Source organism: Dipteris shenzhenensis, chromosome 26 (assembly GCF_047967505.1).
Source record: "Dipteris shenzhenensis isolate YYH24624 ecotype China chromosome 26, Dip_SZ_1.0, whole genome shotgun sequence".
In the NCBI taxonomy this organism is placed as follows: domain Eukaryota; kingdom Viridiplantae; phylum Streptophyta; class Polypodiopsida; order Gleicheniales; family Dipteridaceae; genus Dipteris; species Dipteris shenzhenensis.
Genome location: NC_141621.1, coordinates 38,647,526 through 38,659,365, shown reverse-complemented (window position 1 = coordinate 38,659,365; position 11,840 = coordinate 38,647,526). Strand labels below are relative to the sequence as shown.

Here is an 11,840-nt window from a genome sequence, read left to right as displayed (position 1 = left end):
CCGAGTTTATAAAGAATCTTTTCTTCCTATACTAAGAGGTACTAATTAAAACTATGGTTTTTGCAATTTAGTGTTATTATAATCGTATAAAGAGATCTCACATTTTGAAGTAAATTCTAAGGAGTTTCTACTACAATTGATAGCATTTATAATAATTTGATTCATTTGTGAATTTATTCAATCTAAGTACATGAAACTGAAGAGAAACATGATTAATCAAGATGATCAATTTGTTTGCAATAAATTTGACCATGGTGGTGTTTCTAATATTGACTAATCGTACTCTTTCACGACCTTATATCATTTGAACCTCACAATGTGCTAACAAAGCACAAGCTCTTGTTGCTCCTTGCATCACTCCACCTTGAAAGAGGTTTGCTATAATATAGATTGGCTATTTAGAACATACTTTCAATTTCAATGTACTTGACGTAGGTGTCAATAGTTGTGTTAATTTAAGTGAAAAATGGTGGAGGCTATCATATAAGTTACTATTGGTGTCCCTTATTCCCTTTTACTTAATTGATGGGGGTGTTTGCAAATCTTTTGGTTCCTTAGATCCTTGGTGGTGTTGGTGCCTTTATTTTTGAATGCTTTGTATGTTTAAGGTTGTCGTAGACAACCATGACATGATGAGCTCCAATTGTAATAAAGGTACATACATTGTGTGGCTCACAAACTATTGAAATTCCTTGTAAGGTCAACTAGCAAAATGTCTTACAAATTGACTTGCTTAATCATGGGGACCTACATTTACAATGTAGGGTGTTAACTCTTTCCTTTGCAAGCAAGTTTGTCTCAAATGCTCATGGTGTGAGAGTCACTCGATTGATGCTACTAGGTAACCTAAGCTACCATTCCATGACCCTTTATGAGTCTTGTATTCCAAAGCTCTCCTACTAGCCTTTACTTTTGCTAATCAAGGATGAACATTGAGTGGAGAGCTATTAATCTTTCCATTGATTGTAGGGATGAGCACTTGTCTAACAAGATTGGCCACCCTTGAAGGTTTGGTTTCTCTTAAGGCCAAACTTTGCATAATGCAGCGACTACTCAGTTTTCTTATGGAAATTTGCATAGATGAGACCAATCCTTGCTGCATAGGCCCATGGCAAGGTGCCCCCCTAGATAAGGCCCAAATGGGTGGGTGAGTCTTTTAAACTCTCGAAATTACCATACTCATTTTGCTAAGGAAGCCTCAGTAGGCTAATGGTAGGGCAGCGGCCCTCGTTTGATCGCAAGTGCCGCCCCTAGATAGCCTCAAATCAAGTGTGTGAGTGGGTGGGTGTGTGACGTGTGGGTAGGTGGGGATAGAGGCAGGGCGGGTGCCCCTAGATAGCCTCAAATTGGGTGTGTGAGTGGGTGGATGCGTCACCCCCCCAAAAAAAGTAGTCATTTGTTTAGTTGCACATTATTTTAAAGCCCATATTAGCCTATTACACACACACACACAAAACCTCTCTCTCTCTCTCTCTCTCTCTCTCTCTCTCTCTCTCTCTATATGTATGTATAGAGAGAGAGAGAGAGAGAGAGAGAGAGGTTTTCAATCAAAGGGCATGCGTGTGCGCACGTGCATGTGTATTGTGTGTGGTTTTCAATCAAAAGGCATGTTTGCATGCACATGTGCACACGGTGTGCGTGTGTGTGTTTGTTTATCTTGTCACTGAAGCATTGTTGTACATGGGCTAAATTGAGGAATTTCACACTAGAATTTGAATTCCATATCCATAAAAAACACTAAGCCCTATGATTTATGCAAGGAAGCAAATTTAAAAACCAAAACATCTCTAGCGATGACAAGTCAATCCAATAAGGCATTAGCCCACCTAAGAAGAGATGCAATCATTCAAGTCCCAATTGGGGCATGGGTACTACTCACCCCAAGTCCCCCTTTTTTAAAAAAAAGTGTTTTGCCCCACTAAGCAACTGAGTGTCAACAGGTATGTGTACACGTACTCCTCACTCCCAAGTCTCCTAGCCTTCCCCTGTTAAAAAAATAGCTTTAGTGATTAACCGGGCCTACCATGAGGAGGCCTAAGTGAAGGCAATGCTCAGTAGAAGCAAAAATACATGTTTATTTAATTCATTTTGGCCACATTTTTGCGGGACGGTGATTGGTGCATGCCCCCAACTTTTTGAGCTCCTCTCGCTCTCTCTCTCTCTCTCTCTCTCTCTCTTAGTCTCTCTTTCAATTTGCCCTCTCTCTCTCTCTCTCTCCCTCATCCCTTTCAATTCGCCCTCGCCCCATCTCTCTCTCTCTCTCTCTCTCATCGCTTTCAATTCATCATCTCCGGCCTAGTTCCCTATTTGGATCTTGGGGAGGCCTTATGAATGATTTATTTATGAGTCACCTTGTTTTGTTAACATGAAAGGCATAGGAGGGTCAAGGTTGGCGAAGGGGGGTGAAAGGCAGTTTGTGACGGTTATCATATTTAGTGGAGCAAATAAGGGGACGTTTATGAGACGATGATGGTCTCAACTCAGAAGAAGAAGCATCCCAAGCTTTTGGCAATGCTCTCCATAATTGTTGCGCGTCAATCCTTCGTATCGATTTCATTGTAAAAACCAGCTTGATCATGCCTCTCCCCCCTTCTTTCATGGTGGAATCATCTCTACATTGCTCTCCCTTTCGCAGTTCTATCCACTTTTGGATCGATCGACGACTCAGAATCGGCCTCCCTGTCTGTCTATGCTGAACCATTCATTTTGTTTTATGGAATCCTCTCTCTCTAGCTGCGCACGGATCAGCTCCGCAGCGTCGTTGCTTCATTTTATTCGGAAAATTTCGTACGGGAGATCGTTGGAAAAATCCCCCGAAACAAGCGGCTGCAACCAGAGCGGCTCGTGAGGAATCTCATTAAAATGTCGGAAGGCGGATGCTGTGGCGATGGACAGCTGGTCGCGGGAGGGGACGGGTGCGGAGAATTCTGGATTAAAATGAGCATTTGATACAGCAGTACAGGAGCGGCCGAGCGCGAAGCTGCGAGGAAAGCTGGAGGCGGGCGAGCTGGCCGGGGCTGCTGATTTCAAGGAATCTTTATATACAAGAAGCGAGGGGGGCGACTTGGCGGGATTGTCGATGCGGAGGTGACAGATAAAGGAAAAAGAATTCTTGGTGAAAATGAGATCTGTTGATGCCAAACGGAAGAAGACGAAGATAAGGAAACTGCGAGGAGAAAGGGGAGGAGGTAAAGGTCGAAGCGGCGGGGATTCGAGCAAGGCATGAGGTGGAGGGAGACGATTCATCAAGGCTCTCTCATCACATCATTCAGTCTCTTGATTCCCCCGCTTTCATCCATTTCTTTACGATGATCATCATCACAGAGAGAGAGAGAGAGAGAGAGAGATCCGTTGTCGAAAATCTCTCATCAGGCATGGTGTGCGCGCAAGGGAGATGATCGGACAGCGTGGGGACAAGAATATTTTCTGCTTAGCGATGGCTCCGTAAAAAGGTGATGAAGTTTCCGCGTAGTAGCTGCGAGTTGCAACTCTGATCTATAAAAAGATGATGATCTCTGAGCAAAAGTAGGCAATCGCCTCGATCGAAGCATTGGTGGTGAGCTTGCATGCATTGCATGCAAATTAGGCTGCACTGATCTCATCACGAGCTAATTTCCGATCAAAATCAGCTGCCATTCCGGTAGTTTCCATTCGAAACTTCCCTCCAATCGATTGATTTCTGTCCGAGTTTCTGTCTTCCAGCTGCTTTTCCTCCGTTGATTGAATTGATGCGTCCTTCAGATTGCTGCCTGCTTCGTGGCTATGGCGCATCAAAATCCTTGCGCAGTTCTCTCTTTGTAACGGCGACTTCCCCTATTCTTGAGATTGAAAACAACGCCTGTGAGTTCTAATTCTTTTCCATTTCGAAGCTGCGATTCTATGATTGAAGTCGCCAGAGCATGTTGAAATACATCGACACGCGCTCCTAGCTTTCCCATTATCAATCGGAAGCTGTGAGAGTAGCCAGCGCACGTTGTGGTTATTTCTGCAGGCGATTGAGCACAAATTGTAGCCAGATTAACCAGAGAGATCAAAGCAACCGACGAAGAATCGACCAGGTAACGGAATTTTGATCTTTCATTGACAAAGTGCGTGGAGCTAACGATTATGCCGGAATCCGATTCAGTGCTGATTTTGAAGGTTGTGACAGGCTCATGAAATTATTAGCAGTGGGAAACAGTTTTGCTGAATCCGCTCAGATGCTAATTGTGGCTCGTCGTCTTGTGCCATGACCTCGACCAATCCCAAGGTCCCGCCCTCCTCGTCCCCCTCACGCTTGCACGTTTGCCTACAAGCCTCGTCGTCAGTCTTTATCTTGCTCCATTAGCCTTGTCGAGTTGACGACCATCTTGAGATTCTTTGTTTATTGCCTCGCCTCGGTTTCCCAGTACCTCTCCACACACTACGTTACTTTACTATTCATCTCCACAGACTCCATGGCGTGCCTTTCTTCTCCTTGATCGCTCAGAAGTCGAGAAAGCAAGCGCTTCTGAATTTGCGTGCTGCCAACCAACCCGTCTGCATTGCACGTTCTTACCGCACTTCTCCAGAATTTCTCAGAAGCTTCTCCCATTTCGGAAACTGCTTAGAATTACGCATAGCTTTGCTTCTCTCCTCAAAGAGAAAATGGCAGGCAGTTGCGCTAGTAGGCTCACGCCTAATACTTTGAGACGCATAAACTGTCCCGGCTCGCCCATCTATAAATATATTTGAGGGGGAACTCTTTCAAAGTGGGATCATTAGCAGAAGCGAGTGGTACTCGTAAGAGTAAGAATGGCGCCACTGAAATCATACCCGGCATGGGCTAGATCCGTAGATCAGTGTTTACACGAATACAAGGTTGATATTGCTTCTGGCCTCAGCGATACTGATGTAGAAAAGAGGAGAGAAAAATATGGATGGAATGAGCTCCGGAAAGAGAGTGGCAAACCCGTCTGGAAGCTAGTGCTCGAGCAATTCGACGATACACTTGTCAAAATTCTTCTCTCTGCTGCTTTCGTGTCCTTCATTTTAGTGTTGTTCGAGGGTAGAGAAACAGGCATCACAGCCTATGTTGAGCCTCTCGTCATTCTTTTGATCCTGGTTTTAAACGCCCTCGTAGGCGTATGGCAGGAAAGCAATGCCGAAAGAGCCTTAGGAGCTTTGAAAGATCTGCAACCAGACCGGGCCAGAGTGTTGAGAGAGGATCGCTTCATTTCAGAACTCCCCGCAAGAGAACTGGTTCCTGGAGATATAGTGGAGCTACGGGTGGGGGATAAAGCTCCTGCAGATATACGGATTGCACAATTGAAAACGTCTACCCTACGTGTCGAGCAAAGCTCACTTACTGGGGAGAGTATGGCGGTTCTCAAGAGTAATCTACCCACAGCACTGGAAGACGTGGAGCTACAATCCAAAGATTGCATGCTGTTTGCTGGCACTGTAATCGTGAATGGAGGCTGTACAGGTATCGTGATCAGCACTGGAATGGACACGGAAATTGGGCATATCCAGACACAAATACAGGAAGCTGCTCTAGAGGACCAAGAGACACCCCTGAAGAAGAAGCTCGACAAATTTGGGGAGGCATTGACAACCGCCATTGGAGCCGTTTGCTTCTTAGTCTGGATAATAAATTACAAGTATTTCCTTTCCTGGGATGTTGTGGATGGGTGGCCGCGAAACTTCAAATTTTCAATCGAGAAATGTACTTACTATCTCAAAATTGCAGTGGCCTTAGCTGTAGCTGCCATACCAGAAGGTTTACCTGCCGTGATTACAACTTGTCTTGCATTAGGCACACGAAAGATGGCACAAAAGAAAGCCATCGTCCGCAAACTCCCAAGTGTAGAGACTCTTGGCTGCACTACAGTCATCTGTTCTGATAAAACAGGTACCCTTACGACAAATCAGATGTCTGTTACAGAATTCGTGGCCAACGGATACTCACTTGGCACTCTTCGGGATTTTCAAGTGGAAGGTACCACATACAACCCAATGGAAGGTGGAATTGTTGGTTGGTCTAAAGGAACAATGGATCCAAACTTGCAATGCATGGCAGAGGTTGCTTCCTTATGCAATGATGCGGAAGTTGTTTTTAAGTCGCACCAGTTCCGAGCCATTGGCATACCTACAGAAGCAGCTCTTAAGGTATCCAAAGTTTGGTTTGCTTTTCCTAGAGGAATTATTTAACAAACCTTTAGGACCCTGCCATGTTGTCTTATATTTGAAAGTCAGAAGAGATCGAGAGGGATTCGAAAGGCTTTCTTTCAGATTGGACGTGCTTAAGTCCTTGCTCTATCCGTAGTCCTTTTAATAGTTTACTTGTCTGCATTAACAGTATAGCCTTCCAATTCTGACTCGGTTTCTTCTAGATCTCTTTTGCTACTTCTTTGGTGAATTTGTGTTCCGTAAGAACTGTACTGAATAATACATCAGCAAGCAATTGGGCTTAGCAGCTTGGATTTTCCTCCCTTTATTGCCCTTTGTATGCGAGTGCAAGCTGGTTTTTAAGAAGCACTGCAGTGATAAATGCCATAGCACTTAAGAAACAGTGCCTGAAGCTAAGGTTTTTTCCTGGTTGGTGAATACAGAGATACCGAGAGCCTCATTCTGCATTCATAGTGCTCCCTTGATAAGTTGGACACTCCATTCATAGTGTTCCCTACATAACTTGGATACCGGATATAGGGGAAATGGTTTTCATTTTGTTGTGTTGCTTAGTATCCCATCCCTTTTGTTACAACATATTTCCCAAATATGCAGGTTTTGGTAGAGAAGATGGGCATTCCTGACTCAGCGGTACAATACAAAATCCAACTGCAAGCTGCCAACACTAAGCCGTATCTTGACTGCACCATTAAACTCGGTAGGTTGAAGCTCAATCGAGAGATGATGTTAAGTTTGTATAATCTATATAACACCTATGGGGAAGATATTAAGATTCCCAGAAGCTACACTTTTAACAAATTTCATCTGGAAATGTAGCAGTGTGCTGTGAATGGTGGACTCAAAAGGAAATCCGAGTGGCTCTGTTGGAATTTGATCGAATCCGGAAGTCGATGAGTGTTATTGTGCGCAGAAGAACTGGAACCAACAAGCTTCTTGTGAAGGTATGCATGTGCAAAAAAACTAGTTTATTGCTGACTCAGGCCTTGGAAAGAAAGAACATGCTTGGTATTCTTAGCATGGAATAGGTTAATGCTCTCTTGCATTTTGCTGCACTGACTCAAATGGGGACTCTCAATTTGAAAAACAACTCAATTATGCACAGCTCATGATCACGAACTGCATTATTGTTGATATATTGTTACGTGGTGTTGGTGTAAATATACGCGACTGTGTTTTCATATTCCAAGACCCTACTGTTGTAAACTCATAGGATTTTACACAATTCTTAAATCCTTTGTGCTGTAATATGTGAGGCTGATTTAGTTTGACATGCTATCTAAGGGTGCTGTTGAAAATATTGTCGAGCGAAGCTCTTATATCCAGTTGGCCAATGGAGCTGTGGCTCCAATGGATATTGAATCACGAGAACTTATTTTACGGAAGATGCACACTATGACCTCAAAGGCATTGCGATGCTTGGCGTTGGCTTATAAAGAAGATCTCGGGGAGTTCGCTGGATATGATGGTGAAAAACATCCTGCTCATGCACAGTTACAGGATCCTGCTAATTATGCCAGCATTGAGAGTGCCCTCATTTTTGTGGGAATTTTAGGATTAAGAGTAAGTATTCGTTGCTCCCTATCCATTTTTTTATTTCTATAGAGGTAAATCCATCATTAGTTTTCCAGAACATGTCATCAAATCCCTGCATTTTTGGGTTGGTTTAAACATCCATTTACAGGATTTGGATATTAAACGACTTTTTTGTATGTCTCTAGGATCCTCCACGTGAGGAAGTTCACCAAGCAATTGATGACTGCAGACAAGCTGGTATTCGAGTGATGGTGATTACTGGTGACAACAAGAACACTGCAGAAGCAATCTGCAGAGATATTGGTATCTTCTCACAGAGCGAGGATTTGAGCTCAAAGAGTTTCACTGGAAGGGACTTTTTGGCTCTGCCACTCGAGAAGCAGTCCAAAATTCTATCTGGTTCAGGTGGTCGGGTTTTCTCCAGAGCGGAACCAAAGCACAAACAGGACATAGTTCGAATGTTGAAAGATGCTGGTGAAGTAGTAGCAATGACTGGAGATGGTGTAAATGATGCCCCTGCTTTAAAGCTTGCAGACATTGGTGTGGCCATGGGCATTGCCGGAACAGAGGTATTGACGCATTTTTAGTATTTTTGTCATCCACACTGACCTTCCTATCAAGTGTGGAGTTTGATTGGTTGACTGGGATAGAGGTATTCGAACTCTTATACATTTAAGCCCTTTCTCACCGCTCCTGTCACATGCAGAGTTTCACTGGTGAGAATAGAATAAACATATTAAGGCTACCCATTATGGTATGTGAACCTCTCGACATAGGGTTAGATAGAGGTATTCGAGCTCTATACATTTTTAAGCCCTTTGTCACCACTCCTGTCACGTGCAGAGTTTTAGCGGGGAGTATAGAACTGCATTAGGACACTTTGCACAAGTAGATGTGAGGTTCAGAAAGGCCTTCCCTGTAGCATATAGGTCTTTATTTTTGTGATTGCTTAGATCTGTGTAAAACTACTCGTTTCACATGACTGTGGGTATCACTGTATCAATCTTTTGTTCAACCGTGCATGCAGATGTGCATGTATAATATATCCCCTTGCTCTTAGTGCTAGAAACCTTAATGGGGCCAGTTATATATTAGTAATCTTTATTTTTATTTGTAAGTTTAGTGCACATCAATGCCTCTCTAAGACAGTATAGTGATCCTAATGAATGTATGCAGGTTGCAAAGGAGGCAGCAGACATGATTCTGGCAGACGATAATTTCAGTACTATAGTTGCTGCAGTAGCAGAGGGACGCTCCATTTACAGCAATATGAAAGCTTTTATCCGGTTCTTCCTTGTCCCTACTTGCACTAAACCTTAACATGCAAATACATTATATGATTTTGATTCCTAAACATTTGCTCTAGAAGGTCAAATTAGAGATGTGCTCTTTAATGGTAAGATAAACTGTGCAAATAGTTTGCAGAAAAGTTGTTGGCTGTTGTCCACATAAGCCTTATAAAAGGCGGTTTCTGCTTGATGTTCATTTTGATCTTCCTAACTCAGTCCGGAATTAAAAAGGGACTGAATTGAAATAGGGTCCTAATTTGAATTTATTGAGAGCTTGTCTTCTAATTGTTCATAAAGGAAGAGATTGTATCCTCACAGTAGACCACTTAAATTTTTTAAATCTATAGCTCACACAGTTGCATGTTAGACATTACTTGGTCACATCCATACAATCATAGTGCTTTGCTTAAATTCTTCCTGGATAGCCATGGCTAGTTCCTTGCATGGGTTGAAGGTCTTTTATTTTCAGACATTTACTCAAGGTCTTGGAACAAAGAATAAAACAGAATGAATTGGAGTATGGACTGGCATAAACCTTCATAGGCAAGGGTAATTTTTACTCTATTGATCAATGTCATATATGCCTAGATGATCTGTCTGCATGACTTACGCTTTGGAAGTCTTTCAACCTTAAAGGCCTCTCTTACAAGACGTATAAGACCTGTTTTTCTTTATTATATCATATAAGGTCGTATTATCTGAAGTAAAACTCTATCAAATATCTGGAATCCAAAGCTATCATATACAGCTGCAGAGACCCAAGCACACTGAGATTTGCTCCATAAAGCCTGCTGAAATTTTAAAATAGTTGACCAGCAGATGGCTTTGGTTCAATATTCTCTGGGGAGAATTTTTACTCAGCACATAAATATTTTATTGGCATGCCAATTAAGTAGACCATCTGAAAATTATAATTCAGAAAAGTAGGCAGAAAATACAGAGGTTCCCTATTTTGAAGAAAGTCATGATATTGAAAATCTTTGCTACGATTGTACCTCTCTTCTGTATACTTTGCAATGTCCATTAAGCTCATGCATGCATAAAATATTGGATAGAAAAATTGAAATTGAAAGTTAAAGCTACTATATCTGTTTATATTGACCAGAGTCAGTCGATCTAATCACAGGTACATGATCTCTTCCAATATTGGTGAAGTGGTTTCCATTTTTCTGACAGCTGCTTTAGGCATTCCAGAGAGCCTCATCCCGGTGCAGCTTCTATGGGTAAATCTTGTCACAGATGGGCCACCTGCAACAGCCCTTGGTTTTAATCCTCCAGATATGTATATCATGAAGAAACCTCCTCGCAATAAAGATGACGTGCTGATCAATGCATGGATATTCTTCAGATATCTGGTATGAGCTATCGAATGCTGAGAATTACTTGTTATATTCATGGAACCTACAAGATGTCTATTTTTATTCCCAGATGTATAAAACAATGCAGATAGAGCTCCAGTTACCACGACCTTCAATCTCTACTCACCATTTTTATGTTTTTCTGATAACAGGTAATTGGTTTGTATGTTGGCCTGGCAACTGTCGGCATATTTGTACTATGGTATACTCATGGTTCTTTCATGGGGCTTGACATTTCTGGTGATGGGCATACATTAGTTACCTTCTCTCAGCTGACAAGCTGGGGAGAATGCCACAACTGGGATGGTTTTGAGGTTTCTCCATTCACTGCCGGCTCAAAGACATTTTCTTTTATCAACAATCCATGTGATTACTTTACTACAGGAAAAGTCAAAGCAACAACTCTTGCACTCTCTGTGCTTGTTGCTATAGAGATGTTCAACTCCCTGAATGCCCTATCTGAAGATGTTAGCCTTATAAGAATGCCTCCTTGGGCTAATCCTTGGCTTCTACTGGCTATGTCAACGTCTTTTGGGCTTCATGTTTTGATTCTTTACGTGCCCTTCCTTGCCAACTTGTTTGGCATTGTTCCCCTTACCTTTAGTGAGTGGTGTTTAGTCCTTCTGGTCTCTCTTCCTGTCATATTGATAGATGAATTTCTTAAATTCATTGGCAGAAGATTGTCGAAAACAACATGCCAGTCAGAGAAGTTCAAATCTTCATAACTAACATCAGGGACTCTCAGAAGATAATGTTGTGCAGAGAAGTGGGGATCAACTAGGGAAGCATGGAGCAAACAGATTTATGCTTAGTGGTATACAAACATGTCTGGCAGACCACAGAAACATATCATCAGGCATAAGCAATGTGCAGATCCTTGACACAGCCTTGGTCTTCCCTCCAAATATGTAAAGTAAGAAGAATGTCTCTTACCAAAAAGTGTGGACGAAATTTGTCAAAGTGGAGGATGGCACCTGAAATACAGATCATTCCACCCAAGACATTCCATGCTCTTTTATGGGAGCATTCTAAAAGTATCAATCATTGTCACAAGGATTATTTTCCAGCCAAAACAGGATCTTCTTTAGCATGGTTTAAAAAACCCGTCTGTGAGCCATCAGTCAGTTGTAAACTTAACTGTTACATATTTTAGTATATGACAAATGTAAATATGGAACTGGTATCCTAACGAATTCCCATGAATGGCCTCTCTTGGACAGAAAGTGCTCTCTGATGTTCAAATGAACCTCAATATCTTATACTGAAGTCCCATTTTAAGCAATTCTTGACACACATGGCTTTGAATGTTTTGAAACATCATGAGTATTAGCTGACATCTTGGAGCTATTCTTTTTTGGGATCATATTGAACAACATCTCTCGATGACTGCAACCGTGTACTATCTTCTCGTCATTTTTTCTGAAAATCTTCTTTTACATGCATTGATAAAAGCAACTAGCTTATGCACAAACTTTACTTTCCAATCCAATAGGGTTGGCGTGAAGATAGC

General features: G+C 42.2%; 1 protein-coding gene across 2 annotated transcripts; it reads left to right on the top strand.

The window, feature by feature from the left end:
• Positions 1-3,543: 3,543 nt before the first annotated feature.
• LOC147885040 (calcium-transporting ATPase, endoplasmic reticulum-type-like) lies at positions 3,544-11,571 on the top strand. Of its 2 annotated transcripts, XM_087397179.1 has the most exons (11): positions 3,544-3,640; positions 3,742-3,840; positions 3,992-4,058; positions 4,151-6,129; positions 6,745-6,847; positions 6,970-7,091; positions 7,432-7,710; positions 7,869-8,252; positions 8,860-8,969; positions 10,099-10,327; positions 10,483-11,571. In XM_087397179.1, exons 4-11 carry the CDS (start codon positions 4,774-4,776, stop codon positions 11,053-11,055), a joined length of 3,156 nt encoding a protein of 1,051 aa, XP_087253305.1. In that variant the 5' UTR covers positions 3,544-3,640; positions 3,742-3,840; positions 3,992-4,058; positions 4,151-4,773; the 3' UTR covers positions 11,056-11,571. The 2 variants fall into 2 exon arrangements, with proteins under 2 accessions (XP_087253305.1, XP_087253306.1); XM_087397180.1 differs by lacking the exon at positions 3,544-3,640 and having other exon boundaries at positions 3,708-3,840.
• Positions 11,572-11,840: the final 269 nt, after the last annotated feature.

What these genes read in the sequence shown, in the direction of transcription:
- LOC147885040 (XM_087397179.1), top strand. Translation starts at nt 4,774, where the DNA reads ATGGCGCCACTGAAATCATACCCGGCATGGGCTAGATCCGTAGATCAG. An exon ending in TGACTGCACCATTAAACTCG is followed by an intron (nt 6,848 to 6,969) that starts GTAGGTTGAAGC and finishes GAAATGTAGCAG; the next exon opens with TGTGCTGTGAATGGTGGACT. An exon ending in TGGGAATTTTAGGATTAAGA is followed by an intron (nt 7,711 to 7,868) that starts GTAAGTATTCGT and finishes GTATGTCTCTAG; the next exon opens with GATCCTCCACGTGAGGAAGT.